The sequence below is a fragment of the Gymnodraco acuticeps genome, unplaced genomic scaffold (genome assembly GCF_902827175.1).
Source record: "Gymnodraco acuticeps unplaced genomic scaffold, fGymAcu1.1, whole genome shotgun sequence".
NCBI lineage: Eukaryota > Metazoa > Chordata > Actinopteri > Perciformes > Bathydraconidae > Gymnodraco > Gymnodraco acuticeps.
In genome coordinates, this window is record NW_022992072.1 from 1711 (window position 1) to 20878 (window position 19168).

The window sequence follows — 19168 nt, forward strand, 5'->3', positions numbered from 1 at the left end:
ACTTTTTACAGCGCCACGGCTTCCACAGATGAAATGTGTTTATGTATTTATTGTCAAAGCATTTAATGTATTCATTGCTATCGGGATGTTAAGAGCATTCCATGGAATATAACAAAAAGTGTTTCTGAAGTGAATTACCTACCCCACCTTTTATTTTTATTTTATTTCCACATAGATTGTATTCTCCTCTGATACAGTTAAACCTTTCCTGTTTCTGTGGATGCTTAAAAATAGTAAAAAAAAAACACATTTTAAGCAAAAAATAATGCTAATGTGTTGATTCTGTTCACTCAAATTAGTGTTGATGGAATTTAATATCCCTGCAGGGGGTAAAAACTCAGTTATCTGTCCAAAGCTGACAGTCCACATGATGATCCTCAATTATTGACAGGAAACACGTCGCCCCGGGCATCGAGACAATTCACAGTGGTGGCGTTAAGGAGGGAACTTTATATTAACGCTGCGAGCGGTCAACAGAGCAGAACGGAAACTTTCTGCTGATACGGCTGAGCTGTACGTTGGCTCAGGTCCACAGAGAGGTAGCTTTATGAAATTAAAACTTCCCTCTAATAAGTGAGGGCTGCTATCTCTCTCTTTCCATGCTCCACTGATACTGCCAAGGCATTAAGTACATCTTAACGATATAGCTTCTTCTCCTCCTCATAGAATTAGAACAGGATTGCTGTCCTATTACCTCTGCTGTGGCCAAGTGATGAAGGGTATTTTTTAGAATATAGAGTGCATTGGGGTGTAGCTTGAGGACTAATACAGTGGCACAGTGATGTCGTTCTTCTGTAGGCCGACGCGGAAGATAGCATCGCACAGGTTCCCTCGTCAAAAAGCCAATTCCATTGGATTTTGGAATATTGCCGAAAATAATATCTAAGTTATGATACATAGAATAATCTCGACGTATTTACACCACTTTCATGATTCTGAAGCATAAATGTAATCGGTGGAAGTAAATTTGTTAGGCTATAAAGTATTAATAGTATTTTATGTCGCAGGACAAATCTCTCGAGCTTGTGTCAGCCAGACCTTAATAAAACCAGCAGTGCTTAGATGCTAACTTGTCAGGATTCGGGAAAAGGTAGGACCCAAATGCAGTTTAAAAGGGAAGCGGGTTTCCAAACAAAAGCAAGCTTTATTCAAACAAAGCTGTTGGCATGAAAAAACAAGACAAAAACCGTGAATCATAAGCAGGTAGCATGAGGTAAGTGACAAACATGGAGAGTGAGAAAATACAACGAACCGACATGGAGACAAGACTAAATACACAGAAGGGTAATCACAGGACAAGACACAGCTGGGCAGGGGAGGCAGAAACACAAGGGACACAATCAGACACAGGAGGGCAAACACAGGAAGGAAGACCAGACCCGGAATTTCAAAATAAAACCATGACAAGACAGACAAAACTAAAATTGTGATATAACTCATGTCCAGGTCTTTAAGACTCATTCCTCCGCCACCATATTTAGTCGCATTGAAGCCTTAGACATTCACCAGTGGGGTATTTCCTGGCGTATTTTATGTCCAAACTTATTTCAAGCATTTATCAAAAACACATTCATAAGTTGATTGAGTTCGAGACGAGTGAACCCGAAGTGCTGTAATGCTAACTCATTCCCTGGTTTTAGGACTCATTTCTGCACCGCTTTATTCTATATTAAAGTAGTGAGGCTTGGGTGTCATTGAGTGTGACTGCATTTTTTTTTCCCGTCAAGTTATGGCACAATGGTGTTCCTCTGCTGGGAGAACTTTTGTTTTGAGAAGTGTTTAATGAATAGTATTTTTCCATCTTTATCTCCTTCCTCATCCTCTGCTCTTCTGCAGCCTCCTCTGGTTTCTTCAGGCTGCTTCTGGAGCACAAAGGCTTGCTCTGTGCGGGGAACAGGTACAGTGGAACAAGATAACCCGACACACACAATGAACAGTACTGCTGTCTGCAAGGTGCTACAGTGTGTGTCTATGTGTTAAACTGTCGTGACTCAGAAAGTATTTTACCAATCCTCCCTGTCGGAGCAAATTCAACAGATATTCGACTCAGGCGTCTTTTTATTTCGGAGTTTTTGCTCAGCAGCATGTCAGCCTCAGAGCAACGGACCTGCAGCTTCAAAGCCAAAAGTGTGTGTGTGTGTGTGTGTGTGTGTGTGTGTGTGTGTGTGTGTGTGTGTGAGAGAGAGAGATTGTGGTCATGAAGGCGGTAGGTCCCCGCTGCTCTGAGCTGCAATGAAACTGAACCATGCAGGGTCTTGGTTTCATATTTGAAAAGACCAAGTCAAGGCACATCCTGTCCTGTGTCTCACAGTTCAGTCCTCACTGTTCGGACCGTGCATTGTGGGAAATGTGTGCTCTGTGTGCCCCTTTTCCCACTTTCTTTCTGCCTTTTTTTATGTAGTCCAGTCGGACTTTGTCGGACTTTGCTGTGCATTTCTCCCTCTTGCACTATGTGTTACATTTACACAGCGTTACCTCATAATCCAGACTGTAAACATTGCACACTGCTCTGTATATCTCACAATTTTGGCACAATTGTAAACTAAAAACACTTGTTCACTAGCTCCTTTTTAGTTTTTTAACAACGTAGTCATTTTTCTGTTTTTGTACGCACCATTAGAGACCAAAGCAAATTCCTTGCATGTGAAAACCTACCTGGCAATAAACCAGATTTTTATTTCTGATTCTTCATTATCCTTTCAGGCACCAACAGCTGAACACATCATTCTGTGGTTTTCTACAGAAACTCACCATGTTTCTACTTTTCCAGTCAGACCCTGCTGCGAGCTCCTGCCAGAGTGGTATGCAAACACACACACACACACACACACACACACACACACACACACACACACACACACACACACACACACACACACACACACACTGACAGAGACACACACACACACACGAGACACACACACACACACACACACAGAGACACAAACACACACTGACAGAGACACACACACACACACACACACACACACACACACACACACACACACACACACACACACACACACACACACACACACACACCGGGGCTGTTCCTGTCAGTTTCCAAGCAATGATGTCATTATACCAGTCATTTAAAAAGGCGAGCTGTCTGACAAAAACTGTTGATACTGCTCGCAAGATTTGTTTGTTATGAGTAAAGTAGGTCAGGTCTGATAAGGACTCCAGATGGTTTTACCTTAATCTAAACGTCCAAACCTATAAATATCTCTGAAAAAGCTTCGACTTAATAGTTTGTCATTCAAGATGTTATTGACGTGCGATATTTTTGTTCTGTAGATTTATATTATTGTGTATTTAAACACGTTTACAGCTCACTTTAAAGTTACTGTGCTCAGAATGTGTCAGCTGATTAAATGTTATTTAAGTGAGTAAAAACAAATGCCAAAATCCGGTCCTTTCTTCCTTCAAGCCGCTTTAACTTCCCCGAAACGTTTGATGGTAAACTGCAGTTGTTCCCTGGAGACAGGATGTGACTTTGAGACCCGAGTTGACTAAAATATTTCTTAGAGGTAATGAGATGTAAGAGCGTGTAGGTGTGTGTGTTTGTCTTTGAATAATGGCTTCTGCAGCGCCACACTGGTGTTTGTTCCTCTTCCTCGCTGCCTGCATCTCCCTTATCTGTTACTTTCATTCAGCCTGTTGTTTTCTTCTCAGCCATGAATTTTTACATTTTACTCTTCCACTGCAAGATATTGCTGTTATTTCAGATGTTGTTATACAGAATTGGGAATGTTTCTTTTTCTTTCCTCTATTTGCCATTCTGTTCTGTATACTCTCTGCAGGAATGTGTTTTGTGACTCAGAAATTAGTCAGCATTTTGGGGTTGGGATGTGACGTCACGTCGTGTCACGTGACTTGAATTTTGAATTGAGCCGTCCCTTAAAAGTAGGGTAGGTAAGAATGGAGAAACCAGCTCGAGTGCGCTAGAATTTGAAAATACGCAGCCGAAAAAAATCGGCCTCTTCCTTCAGACTTCCTCACAGAGCCCCTCCTCCAACACACACGAACGCGCACATGACCAATGAGGGCACGAGATCAGTTTGTGCACAGATGGAAGGCTGACAGGCAGGTAGGCCATCCAGTTACTTTAGCCGGGCCGAGGCAGATGATTGGTCGTGCTTTTTACAGCGCCACGGCTTCCACAGATGAGATTTTTTAATGTATTTATTGTCAAAGCATTTAATGTATTCATTGCTATCGGGATGTTAAGAGCATTCCATGGAATATAACAAAAAGTGTATCTGAAGGGAATTATCTACCCCACCTTTAAGTTATAGATACTATCTCTGTACGTATTAGTGATGGGAATTCCGGCTCTTTTTAGTGAGCCGGATCATTTGGCTCGGCTCACTAAGAAGAACCGGCTCTTTCGGCTCACCACAATTTACCACGGAGCCTCAGTTTCGCCGCTGCGAGGCTCCGGCGCTCGCAGTTCACGCGCGTGCTCCACTAGCACCCCCCTTCAAGGCTCGCCGGCAGTACACTTTCCGTCACAGGAACACGCTTTGCTGGCGGCGAAAAGAATCCCACCAGACTCCTTTGTCCCTCCAACAGAGGGATGCCCTTGTTCTTTTTCGTTTTCGTCACTTCAAGCGATTTTTTTTGGACGCCCTCGGCTCGAGTTCAGGGCGTTCCGAGCTGGGCGTCAAATGAAGGCAAGACGCCCCCCTGGCGGAAACGCTGGCCACAACCATGGGTGAATGCTGACTTGTTTATGTAAAGAGTGTTTAAGGGGTCTATTGGCAAAGATGTGCAATAGCTGACAAAGTTGCTCCTATCTTCTCTCCTCTTCTCTGGCCTTTTTATTCAAATTCAAATAGCTTTATTGGTGTGATCAAAACCTGAGCATGAGGCGACATGTCACTGCAGCCTGCTTTGTAGATCTGTTTGTAGCCTTCCTCCCATCTGTTGTTCTCATCTTCCTCATCCGTCCATCCTCTGCCTCTCCTCTGCCCCCAGTTCCCTGGAGGTGACCGCTTCATTTGTCCCCTTCTCCTCATTTTCCCCTTTCTTTCTAAAACAACACCATTTATTTCTGTGTCTTTCTCCTTCCCTTTTCCACACGGAGTTCTTTCTGGTTCTGCAGCCCTGGCCTCTTCTCTTTTGGTCCCTGTTTATATTTAATCTCTCCTCCTTTATCTGTATTTCTTCAGCTCTTATTCCCATCTTCCCCTTTGTTTTCCTCTCTGGTTGATTGGTAGTGTCTCCTCCAGTGGCTTTATAGCCTCTTGTGTAGTCGTGCATCAGTGACCCATATTTCTATCTATCCTTTTATTTTTCTTGTGACCCCTTCAAATACTGCATACAGTTTCATCTTTAACTCCTAAATTAAAGGTTGAAATACCTTATTTTTATCAGTAATTTCTCTATTCAGTGTCATGTTTCAATGGTACTCTTTCTCTCCTCTCTTTCTGTGTTGGTCTCATTTAGTTTCTGTATAAGCTGCATCTCATTTTCCTCCCCCACTCTTCCCTTTTCTCACCCCTATATCACTTTATTCGGTTCCCTGAAGATCACCCAAAGATGGAGTCAGTGCTTGGTTGCAGAAAGTCCTGCTCTTTTATCTTTCTTGGAAAAAGAAAATCTGAATTCCCTGCTGTGCTTCACATCTTCCCTTCCCTTTGTCTTTTCACTGCGTCTCCTCTCTTACCATTTTATTTACATGATTCATTTTATTTTTAGTCTATCAGTTATCGAGTGCCTTATACTTTCACTCCCCTTCCTACTGTGTCTTTCTCATTATTTCAGTTTTCATCTGGATTTATTATTCTTAAGGGACCTCATTTATTTAAAAAAAGGCTTGACATTTACTAAATATGGGAATATGGCTATCCTAAGAAGATTCTAAAATTGTAATTAAAGGACGCATGATATCCAAAGCTTGATGGATATTGGCTTTCTACTTGAACACAACATAGATAATAGGAGAAAATAGTCTCATCCCTACATTTTCTCACTTAAGGCGAGACACGGCAGGCAAAAACATCGTTTTTCAAGTACTGGTCAATTTTGAGATTTTGTGCTATTTTGATTCCATAACATGTTTTCTTTCAGGCTTTTGGAAGGAAAACGTACAAAATACACATTTAAGTGTTTATTTTACTATAGTTTGTCTATTTGCGTCTGTAGATTTCTCCTAAATTCACCAAAAGTTAGCATTCTAACGTAACGTAAATAAAGTACCGCGACCGCTGTGTGCACCATGTCAACAGAGGTTAGGGCTGTGCGATTATGGCAAAAATCATAATCACGATTATTTGGTCAATAATTGATATCACGATTATTTTGACGATTATTCATTGACCATTTATTGAACTTTAAAACAAATAATATTTTACCAATAAACAAGATCAATAAATGTGTTGGAGCGCACTTCCAAAACCATACTAAACATATATTATTAATATGATAAATAAAAATAAATTAAATGAAATCAAATATGTTGCAGTGCACTGTCACAACCTACTGAAAACTCCTTAACATATAGCCAACATGTTGGTAAAACATATTCAACATATTCCACTCAGTTAAACATTGAAGGCTGGCCAACCGTCATGGTCCAGAAGTAACAGGAAATAAATGTTGAACTACAATTTAAGACCAAATAAAAATGTTTAGGCCACCATGGCAAATGCTGGTAGGGCTGCTCGTGTCATCTCTTAAAGATTTTTTGCAAGAAATACCAGCCTGTTTACATGGTCTGGTTTCAGAGATGAGCGCAGGCAGGTGACAATATTGCCACCTGTACTGAAGACCCTCTCTGAAGAGGAACTTGTGGCAGTGCTGCCACATATGACACAGGACAAAAGGAAAGACTCTGAAGAACCCTTTCTTTGCCATTATATAAAAATAGTGTTGCTACAAAAGTATAAATTAGGCTTACTAATAAGACAACTCAGATCTGAAGCTACACAGTAATCTGCTGCAGCAACAGTGCAATAAAAAAGACAACATTAATAGAATCAAACCCATTTTTTGTTGCATTTTAGTAGAGTATAAAAAGAAATGCCTTTAAAATAGGATGCAAGCAACACTAGTTTCTGAACTGATAGACTATAATCAATTTAAACAGAACAGATCTTAATGTTTGCATTCTTATACCATTTTGTACAATAATTATCATGAATAAATTCAAACAAACTAAAACTTACAGCTGATTAATAACGGTATCTAAATTGAGTTTTTATTATATCAAAAACCTGTTGAAATGCTTCTGTTATCTGCAGCCTCCAGGAAAGCTTCTTTCATAACTTCGCCGTCTTCGAAAGACTTCATGTGTTTCGCTAGAACGTGACTGACACGATAAGATGCTATGGTAGCAGCCTTGCTCTTGTTGTTGGGCCTGGTGAAAATGGACTGCTGTGCATTTAGCTGTCCTTTCAGGCCCCTCCCCTTTTGGAGCGTAGGGCAGAATTAGGAGGGAATTCCGTCTCGCAGCGTTTGTGCACTGTTTTGAAATGCCGCTCCTAAATTACCCTTCTTCGATAAAGTCACGCTCGCATTGCAGATGAGACAGATGGACTTTGAATTGGAATAGATACAAAAATAATCATCCTCCCACTTGGAGTGAAAATTATATATTTTGGGCTTTTTTGCTTCTGCCATAATTGCGGTCTTGTGTGTGTGCGGACTGTCACTCCTGTTGACCATCCATGCTGTTGACACGGACAACGTCAGCGAACTAGTGCACTGCTCACCAGCCATGCCCGGACACATGGGGTGAGGCCGGCCAATCACAAAGCTTTGATGCGTTCAAGTGCATTATTCTGGCACGGGAACATTAACGATAAAACAGAATATTGTTGTTCTATTTTTAGACACATCTCGCGATCGACTGGGAATCTCCCCGCGACCCTTCTTTTTAACTAGTTGCTGCTCTTGTTCTGACATCTTCGCTTGCGCTGAACACTCACAACACATGTCACTCCCACGTGGCCGAGTGGGCTTTTAGGGAGGGGTGAAAGCGCACCCAGCAAAATAATCGTATTTTGTCAATTATGCTGTTTTCCTAATCGTCGCAAACCATAATCGTAATCGCGATTAAAATACGATTAATTGCACAGCCCTAACAGAGGTATCGCTGGAAAGCTGTGTCTCTCCTGCACAATCTCATCGGATCCAAATATGGTAATTTCCTTTGTATCAGCAACCAATCGTGAAAGCACAAAGGGGTCTTAAACCAAGAAACGAAATCTCATTGGCTGGTGTCAATTTCTGACAACGTGATTCGTTCAGATGTGTCACGTGGTGTGCTAAAACACTTCCTGGTTAGCTTTCAGCTAGAAATTGAAATCTCAAAATGCCAAAAAGAACGGCGAAAAAAATGTTCACAGAGAAGACGACAACAATTGTCACTTGCACGAAGCAAGGTTATAAAAAAAAAAATGACCCCGAACATGAAATACCTTCACGGAGTGCGTCGATGCGCAAGCTATCATCCAAAGAACAGGAGGGTTTAGCTAGCGCCTCACTGCAATCTTTAAAGGTCGTTTTCTCAAATTGAGTTTTTTCTCCTACTCTGAGTTCGAAATTTCAACTTCAGTAGCACGTAGAGACACCAAACCTTCCAGTTATATTCCTATCAATATTATGAAGGCTTTTACAGAAGGGTTTGTTCATATATAATTCATAGCCTGAATTATACAACATTGTATACCTAAAAACATGGCGAAAATGGATATTTTAGGGCTGTTGACAGTATTTTCTGATTTATGGAATGATAAAAAGAGATATCCAATATCCCTTCTGTAAAAGCCTTAGATACTAATATGACTACAAAATGAAACAAGAATTTTGAATCTGGCTATATCCAAAGTTCAGATTTCGATTCCTGAAATGTGTTAAAATATGTGCATATTTAATGAGATAATGGATAATTTGCATATTTAAACATGCTATTTCAGAAAACTTGTAATACAAAAGACAATTGCCTTATTGTAAGTAATTAACTGGAGAAATTTCTAGCTGATACCTTTAAGTTAAAAAAAATTACCCTATTCACCTGGGGTGTCTCGCCTTAAGGTGCTGTTAACACGAGAACGCAAACGGTTGTATCCACTACTTTTCTCTTTCGTATAGCCCGTTCGTTCACACGAGGCCGTAACGGAACCGCGGAAACTGACCCCTAAAACGATAACGGGTCCCAAGGTGGATAGATCTGCGGAACGCTCTGGGGGGCCAAACGGCTCCGTGTGTACGTCCTATACGATCATTTCCTGATAACGATGAAGCCATAGCCCCGCCTCTCCCCACCGCTGCTGCTCACTGCTGTAGCATGGTCAGTAGCTACTGTGAACGGAAGACTTTTTTGATATTGTATTCGGTTCGTTTGCGTTTCGTATGCGTATAAATCGGGTCTAAAACTTTATAGGCTTTGTTTATTTACAAGTATCTTTTTCTCATGCCTCATGTGCAAGTCTTTCAGTCTTGCAATCCCTTGTAGTCTAGTCATTCCTCATGCTGTTTTTCATCTTGATTTTTCTCTTCTTTAGGGACTTTATCCATAAAAAAACATTAAACATTTTAAGTTTGCTATGTAAGGGAATATGGCTATTCTACGAATGCTATTATACATTTTAGTTGAAGCATGCATGACATTTAGAGCTTTGTTAATGATGGATATTGCATTTCTGTTTGATACAACATAGATAATTAGAACAAATGGTCTCTTCTCTGCAATTTCTCTCTTAAAAATGTATATGGTATTTTTTATTCACGTTTCTTTTTTCTTTTTGTTCTTTCAGTCGTCCAGTGTCTCTGCCCTTCCTACTGTTTCCTTTCATACTACCCCCTTAATTCCATGTGCCTTTTTGTCTTTATTTCATCAGATTCGGGGACCTCATTTATAATTAAAGAAAATCCTCTCTAAGTTTTTGGAACAGAATATGGCTATTCTAAGATTGTTTTAACATTTTAATTAGAGGACGTTTGATATCCACAGCTTGATGGACATTGGCTTTCAGCTTGAACATGACATCATAGATAATTAGAATCTTTTTTTTCTTCTCTGCATTTTCCATCTTTATACGGTATTGTTTATTTATCTGGTTCTTTTGCCTCATTTGCAAGTCTTTAAATCATGAATTTCACTCTACTTCTTACTGTTGCCTTTTATTGTTTCACCCGTCATCACATGCTCTTTGCGTTAGGGCTGCACGATATTGGAAAAAACTGACATTGCGATTTCCCCCCCCCGCGCATTATATATTGCGATATGAAAAAATACAGGAATTGAAGAAAAGACAGTTTTTTTTTGTCCGCAAACCATCCTTTCTTGAACTTTAATGCTATACGATTGGTATTTTTCTAACTATATTTAACCGGATGAAGGATTTTAGTCACGGACATCTGGATCTTAAGTTATCAGAGCAACAAGCTGAGCTAGCTCGGTTAGCAGCCCCAAACTGCCCTGGAGAAACACATGAAACGACTTTATTCACGGGTCCGTTGGCTTTGGAGATTTGATTGGTGGTTTGCTCTCACTCACTCAAGTACCCCTGACATGAGAGCCGCGCAAGTTTTCCTTTTGTAGCAAGCAGCAAAATAATTGTAACATGACGTGTTTGAGTTAATTTGCCTACTTAATGTGATGTGAATATCGCGATTATCGTCACGACACGATATATCGTGCAGCCCTACTTTGCGTCTTGATTTCCTCTTCTTTAGGGACCTTATTCATAAACCATCCATTCCTTTATAAGGTAATATAGCTATTTTAAGATGGCTTTTCAGATTTCAATTGAACCATGCATGACAGCCAGAGCTTGGTTAATGATGGATATTGGCTTTCTGTTTGAATGCAACACAGATAATTAGAAATCCGCGTAAACCCACTCATTTTCGGCTCCAGATATGTTTTTTCAGAAACCTCAGTTTTGGCTTGGTTTTTAGCCGTAAACATTGGTGAGTAATGATCCCTTTTAATAATCCCTCAGGGCCTCTCCTGCTGTGTTTTACTTTATTCCATCCATCTCACTCCCTCATCCATATCCTTTCCTTTTTATCTTTGTGTGTCTCTTTATGTAACTTCCTCCTGTCCCTGTTTCTAGCATATATTATTAATGCCTCTTCCTTTCTGTTCCATTTTCTTCCCCTAGATTTTGAGGAGATTGAGAATCTCCTGCTGCACAACCTCCCGTCTCTGTGTTGCCGCCTGTCAGACTGGCCCTCTCGGCTCTGTGACACCCCGGGGCTCCAGCTGAGTGAATATAAAGGACCAAGGGCCACCCAGTACTGCATGGTGATATTGCTGCACCTCGCCATGCAGCATGGAGACAGGTGAGCATAAATACACACAAGAAAAATGAAAATGAATCACCATTTTACTCACTTTTTCTGTCCACATAAAACAAAAACACAATAAAAATAACAAAAGTAAACATAAATTATGAAATACAAAAAGACAACAGCTGACATGACATCCTCCAATTAAAGTGAATACAGTTCAAATAAAAACCTATACATAATGGAAATGATGAAAATACAAAAATATATATATTTATAAAAGATAAATACATTTAAATTAAAAATAAATGAATAGAAAATACAAATAAATATAAATTAATAAAATACATTTAAAACATGAATACATCTAAAAGTAAAATAAATAAAATAAAATTGAAAAAGTAAAATGTTCCTCGCCGTTCAATGCTTCAGACATATCCTAATTTTCAATACAAAAATGCATTAAAAGTGTCCAGATAGAAATAAAGGCCTCACGTTGTCCTTAGAGTCAGAACTAAATATGGTAAAGCAGCGTTCAGTTATTATGCTCCAAATATCTGGAACAAACTCCCAGAAACCTGCAGGTCCGCTGCAACTCTGACTACTTTTAAATCCAGGCTGAAGACTTTTCTTTTTGTCGCTGCTTTTAATTGAACTATTCATATCTTAGACTGCACTGTAACTTTTATCCATGTACTTTTTCTTTTAATGTTTAATTGAACTATTCATATCTTAGACTGCACTGTAACTTTTATCCATGTACTTTTTCTTTTAATGTTTAATTGAACTATTTATATCTTAGACTGCACTGAAACTTTTATCCATGTATTTTTTCTTTTAATGTTTCTTTTATTAGCTTTTCTTTTTAATGACTGATTTTAAATGCCTTTTTCTTAATGTCTTTCATTTTTTGTAAAGCACTTTGAATTGCCCTGTGTTGAAAAGTGCTATATAAATAAACTTGCCTTGCCTTAAAAAATGTAAGTAATGTTCTCCAAAGAGAGCCATGAAAACTTATAATTAAATGTTCTCCTAAATAAAGCTGTGAAAAGCTTCGAATGGAGGAGACGTATTTATGAAAAACTCTTTATGTGTGTTAGGCATAGTTGAATACATTCCTGCTTATCAAAAACTTAGGGTGAACTCACTTTTTGATTTATTATGTTGCAGCGTTTTAAATAATTGAAAAGGGAGAAAAGCAATTGGTTTTGCAAACATTGAGCTTATTAGAAAGGCAAATCTTTGCTCAGTTTTAAATCAAGAAATATCTCTGAGCTGGTATTCTTGTGGAAATTAAATAAATATTTCAGTAGCAGTAAAAAAAGCATTTTGCTGATACAAATTCTAAGCACTTGTTCTGCTGCAGAGTGGGTTCTGTTCAAAGGAGCCTAGGTTTCATCTAGGGATGAGAATCAATATAAAGATTAAAATGCCACAAAAGCCCTCTCTGCTACAACGGTAGCCTCTGCTCCTCTGTGAATGCACTTATAGTTTAAGGGTGCGTTCACACCTGCCTTGTATAGTCCGGTTGAATCGAACTCTGGTGCGTTTAGCCGCTTGGTGCGGTTCATTTGGGTCGGTGTGAACACAGACCGAGACCTCTTAAGTGAAGTGAACAACCGGACTCTGGTCCTCTAAAATAGGTGGTCTCGGAACGCTTGCTTGCGAACTCTGGAGCGGTTCATTGCTGGTGTGAACGCAGTCCGCACCAAAACATAGGAAGCGTAGTATTTACGTGTCACAAGAACGCGGATGTCTTCAAAAAATTTCAGCGAAAGAGTCTTTCAAGACATTTAGTCTTAGAGTGAAGCAGAATGAGTTAAAGAATGAGTTAAAGAGTGAAGCAGAATGAAGTGTTGAACAGTGTTGTGTAAAGTAAAAATTCTCCGTCAGCTACATAAAAGTAAGAACACCTGTCGTCGGTGAAACCTCCTCCTTACTGCAGAACGTCTCTCATTATGTTATAATGTTTTTTAACGGACGTTGTCTGATTATATAATCATATGCGCGGGCCGCTAGTGTCTGTTGATCTCCAGATTAACAGCAGCATGAGAATAACCTGCCGAAAGTGCCGATGCTCCATGGCGGAGGCTCCGGTAGAAATTGCCGGGATTTGCGTTTTTACCCCCTTAATGTCTGACCAATGGTTGAACAGCATTTCCGTGCACATGACTTGTGTTTAAAGTTTATAGTCCGTTTGAGTTTTGCCCGAACGCAAACCGAACCTTCTGAAAAATGAAACAATGTAACAAACTGTCGTCTGGTGCGCACCAGAAAACGGACTATTAGGTGTGAATGCACCCTAAGTATGTCTTGAAAATCATTGACGGAATCAAATATTTCTCAATTTTAAAACCTGGAAATATTTTTGTGGTATGGGCGAGAGTCTTAAAGGTCACCTATCACGCTATTTTTAGGCAATAGCATGGGTCTCAGATAATATACAAATATATAAAAAACATGTCTATGAAGGGTTTTGCTCAAAATACCAAACAGATCACCCATTCTAGCCATGCCTCATATCCCTCTATTTCACTTCCTGTTTCAAAAGTGCTGATTTGGGGTATAAAGCAATAAAACATTGATACAAAATAAAAAAGGAGGGGTCTGAGCTCATGCGGGACCCGGCAGCTACTGTCTAAACTAAATACTGCCGTGATGAAACGCCATATCATGGATTATCAAGGATCTGAAACAGTATGGAGCTCAAAGGCTTTCTCTCTTGCCGGTTATACCACAAGGTGAGTTCCTTTTTATTTCCTGCTTCTTCACACACATGCTCTCCAGTACAGGTTAGCTCTGAGTGTTAGCGATGCTAATGTAAACACCGACCATATTACGTCCAAAACAGTCGGGCATTGTTTCTGATCGCAACGTTTCTGATAGGGCCGTGGGTCCACATTTCAGATATTACATCATATCGGACGCAAATCTGGATCAGCTCCGTTGTTCCCCCGTTTTTAGAGATTTGGGTACGGAGGAAAAGAGAGAGGGTTTTATTTTCTGACGCTGCGTGAGTTCCCTGACGCACCGGGGACACATATTTATGTATAAAAGACATCAAAAAGTGCATTTTGCATGATAGGTCCCCTTTAAAAAACATATTCACTAAGGACAGGTATTGAAGTTTAAGTTTAATTAATGCATTGACAGCCTTTCTTAAAGGAGGTGCAGTTTCATTTATATAGTACATTTTAAAATAAGGACATTTTGAAATGCTTTACAAAAAACAGTGAAAATATATTGCAAATGAAAGACAGTATACAATTACATTTAAATGCATCAATAAGCCAAGAGAATAGATATTAAAACAAGCTAATATAAAAGTAGGATGTATAAAAACAAGACCAAAGTTACTCTGCGGTGATGAGGTGTTTTTATAGGCAGACCTCGAAGTTAGCATCGCAAGGGCTCCCTCGACAGAAAGCTAGTCCATGGATTTCGAGTTATTGCTGAAACTAAGATCTGTGGTAAACACACTTTTATAATACATGCGCATTTTTCTTCATCAGAATAATCTCAATTAGGGATGCTCCGATCTCCAATTTTGGGGCCGATCGCCGAAATCAGTATCGGCCGATCCGATCGAGTGGGCGGGGCCTATGGGGATCTTCCATTTAAAGTGATGTGTAAAACTCAGTTAATGGGGCTTCCACAAACAACAACCAACAGAATGATTACATTCAAATGAAGTACATTATTCAAGTTTACATTAACTTTGGAGAATAACACGGGAGAAATGAGCAGAAGCGCTCTCTTTTCCTCTCTCCTGACAGCCTGTCAGTATCTCATGCAGCTCACTGATCCAGTAATGAGTGACCCGACAGTGAAGAATACATATATTTATAACTAGTTTAGTTCCAGAGGTAGATAAAATAGCTAAGTGTGTTAGGTCTAACTCTTAGTGTGTGTTTTGCTCCGCTCAGCGGTCCGTCACAGCGGGTGGAGCTGCAGGATTTCTGCTTCACACACGTTGCATATCGCTATTTTATTGACATTTTCGGACACCTTAAAATACTGCCAGACCGGTGAAGCCATTTTGTCGAGTTTGTTTTGCCCCACAGAGAAAAGTGTCATGTATTTTAAGTCATCATTTTACGTTATGCGATCGGCTCTCGCGATCGGTATTTTTTAGAGAGCACCGATCGATTGGCAGAGAGTGAGTATCGGCCGATCGATCAGAGCGTCCCTAATCTCAACATATAATCACCATTTTAGGAGTTTTGAAGCGAAATTGCAATCGTCAGAAGTGACCAGGAGGAAAAATGGTTTAAAAAAAGAAAAAGAAAAATCATAATTTGAAAAATTATTGATTCGAAAATAATATGATGCAGTACAGTACTATTACGTGTTGAGAGATGTATCCATAGATCTCTTAATTTTGCTCTCAAAGTGCACCAGATTGATGCATTTAACTTCAATATTTAAAAGTAAATCTTCCCGGGGGGGAGCTTGCCCCCGGACCCCCCTATGTGAGGTCCACACACCACCTATAAAAATAGCACTTTACCCCTGCTTACACCTATATGCCGTGAACTGATTATCGAGCCTTCATTGTAACAGTTGTATTGTCGTAACAATACAACAATTGTATTGTTGTTAATACACAACAGATATACGTTGTGTATATGCGTGGGAAATGTTGCAGTAGAAAATTCCACTGTAGCGACCGGTACATTAATGGGAAACCCTAAATGTTTGAGCACCCTCTATGAAACGTCAAGCTACCTGAGCTACTGAGCCTGACTATTTGTGTTGGGGGGGCCCGACTTTTTTTTTTCTCCAAAGGGGGGGCCTGACAGAAAAAGTTTGAGAACCACTGGGTTAATTCAATGTGTCTGTGTCACTTTGAATGATTTCTGATAATCCATGAGCAATAAATCTGCTTTTCGGTTTTGAGATGTCAGACCTAGAGACAGCTTCACTCTGGAGTAAAACCGTGCGAAGCCCCCACCTTTTTGTTTTACCATGTGTGTGTGTGGGGAGATTCCCCTTCGATTCTATTGGCTCTAACGGTCAGAAAGAGATGTCACATGTCAAAATCGAAGAAGGGGGGCCAGAGATAAGGAAAATCCACCCAAATGACCCCAGGAGAGGTTTGTTTTGCTAAATCTGTCTAAAAAGGTCAAATATCACTTGTTTTGCATCAATCTTGATACAGGGTACTTATTATATGTTGTACTTTGGATTCCTAAAGCTTTTAGTCTCCTTACCATCATCCAAGGTTAGTTTTCACTATAAGTACAACATATTTTTTGGACGGACACTATAATTTACAGTTTTTTTATCATGTTCAATCTGAATTTTCTTTAAAATAAAAAACATCTATATTGATTCTGACTTTTCTACATCCAACTCACAGGTTTATCATTACTTTGAGAAAAAAGATTATTAATTTAACCCTTTTAGAAGGGAAGATATGGTCATTTGTTCTGGGAAGGTTATTTTCGAGCCTGAGACCTGAAAAACAGGCTCAGGGCTTAACAGGTTAAAGGAACTACATCGCGGTCACATGACTTCACGTCACCACCGCTAAGCTAAAGGCCACTAATGATCGGCTTGATGACAAACAATATTCTCATTTGACACTCGTTAGTAACCGCCTGCATTTTGACACGTAGAAGAAATTCACTTGTGGGGATTTACTGATGAGTTTCATGTCTTAAAACAAAACGTAAAAATCTCTAAAGGTTATTTTACTACACACTTAGGAATCTAACAACCATTGACTTCAAGATGGGGCAACTGTAAGTGATCAAATGCTAACTCATTCCCTGCTTTAAGGACTCATTCCTGCACCACTCTGCCACCCAGCTCTATTAAGAAAGCTGCTGTCTTTGTACTGTATGTAACTCTCTCGCTGCTTCATGAGCACTTCTGCGGCCTATCGATGGCGTTCTTAAGTAAATATTTTATGACCTCAGAGAAAACGTGGGCTTACACGGAAAGCTTAATTTGTCCTTCTTTGGAACCTCGGCTGTGCATTGCCCCCCCCGGGGAAAGGGGATGAAAGCCTCCCCAACACTGTGTGGTCTCGTTAAGATTAATGGGAGCTGTGGCCAGATATTTACATAGCGTGGGAGGGCTGAGTGTGTGCGGGGATAAGATCTGTGTGTGTGTGTCCGTGTGTTGCTAAACATCCCGACTGTTTGTGTGTATTTATGCGTGAGAAAGAGAGATAACAAGTGTGGGTCATCAACAAGCCCCTGCAGCACTTAGTGTTTTTCCCCTTTGTTACTGTGTGTTTGACATGAATTCAAGTATGTGTATGTATGAGTGTTTATTAGGGCTGTACTCGAATATCCAAATATATGCACTGCGGCTGCCAAATTGAATTTATTGAAATCTCCAATATCAACGTAAGAGCTTGTGCCTCTTCGGGGGGTGCTAACACTTAACCATAAACGTTATTGTTTACTTTCTCCGTCATTGTATGTAGATATGACTTTTTCTCCGTTCATCTCCGTCCAACAACTTCCTGTCAACAGCGCTAACTCTCCTTCAAAATAAAAGCATGTCCATACAAAATAGGAAGCCAAGCCAAATTACACTTAAGACACATACAACTGCAATGAAAGTAACAAACACAATGCAATATCGTTTTCAATTTCAAAGAACACAAATTGGGTTATTTACATAAACAAATAACTATAAAACAACAATACTGTAGAACAGGGGTCGGCAACCTTTTTGATATGAAGTGCCATTAAAAATCTCGATATCAGTGTGTGTGTGTGGATGGTAGAGCGAGAGTGAGCAAGCGTGTGTATGTTTCTGGAAATGAAACGAGGCAGCAGAAAAACAGGTCTATGATGTATTTTGTGAAATAGAAGAACAACTAAATAAATGCAACAGCCTCCCAAGAAGAGCTCGCCTCTCTCCAGTCATTTAAGCTAAAGTGGGTTATTGAACCTGAAGCTTGTTGCTTCTGCCCTGGGAGACGACAGAGAGTCATCCCCTCCTCGACTACGGTCTAGGAGCCGACAGGAAAGTTCAACACACAGATGGCCAGTCCGCCCCTTTGTAGCCTATTATTTCGATGAGAGATGAGCAGATCGCCACTGGGCTTTCAACTAAAGACGCAGCCACGCAAAAACTGCGGCATTTGTACAGCTCCTTATGGGTACTGCAATTAGTGAAGTGCTTTCCTCTGTGGTGAAACGATCAGCACTGCACCACGGAGGAAAGCGGCAGAAAGTCGCCTGGAGTTAAAGAGAGCGGGGCTGCGTTGCGTGCATGGCTTCCTGCTGCAGGTAACGGGGAGACGGGCTCTGGCAGCGGTCTTGTTCAGGATCCGAAAATACAATTGAAATATTTTGCACACTTATTCCTAGTGTGCCACTGGTTACGGTGCCGCGTGCCAGGGGTTGCCGACCCCTGCTGTAGAAAAACAAAATGAATGCCGTGAATAAACCGAAATACACGTGTTGAAGCGGTTCGCTGCTGATTACTACGCACCCTCTCCCCGCACGGGCCGAATATTCGAATATTCGTTACTGATTACTACCGAATATCCGGAGCCCGAAAAATGGTATTAGTGTTTATATATAATGAAGTGTAAATATTTGACCACATCTATTAGTTCTTTTGATATTTAAAGTAAATGTCATCCTTATAGAGTGGTGGAGGAATGAGTCTTAAACCCGTAATTGACTTTGCTTTTAAGCACTTGTAACCGGGTTTTAAATTAGTTTTAGGTGAGATTCTCCCAAAAAGTGTTCACGTTTTGTTTCTCGACGTAAAATATGTCAGTAAATCCCCCACTGGTGAATGTCTGAAGCATCTATGTGTCTTAAAAACAGCGGTTGCTTACAGGTGGCTCAATAAGAGGACTAAACGTCATCACGTCGAACATTAGCCGCCTTTAGCTTAGCAGTGATGACGTGAAGTCATGTGACCATGCTGTAGTTCCCTTATAGCCTAA

At 40.2% G+C, this 19168-nt stretch overlaps 1 protein-coding gene across 1 annotated transcript in view; it reads left to right on the plus strand.

The window, feature by feature from the left end:
- Nucleotides 1–1226: 1226 nt before the first annotated feature.
- The window catches only part of LOC117537156 (meiosis inhibitor protein 1-like), a 57019-nt gene continuing 39077 nt past the window's right edge, over nucleotides 1227–19168 (plus strand). Inside the window, exons 1-4 of the mRNA XM_034202296.1 lie at nucleotides 1227–1233; nucleotides 1837–1897; nucleotides 2704–2801; nucleotides 11118–11298. Of these exons, the coding sequence (XP_034058187.1) occupies nucleotides 1227–1233; nucleotides 1837–1897; nucleotides 2704–2801; nucleotides 11118–11298 (347 nt within the window). The remainder of the gene's footprint in view (nucleotides 1234–1836; nucleotides 1898–2703; nucleotides 2802–11117; nucleotides 11299–19168) is intronic.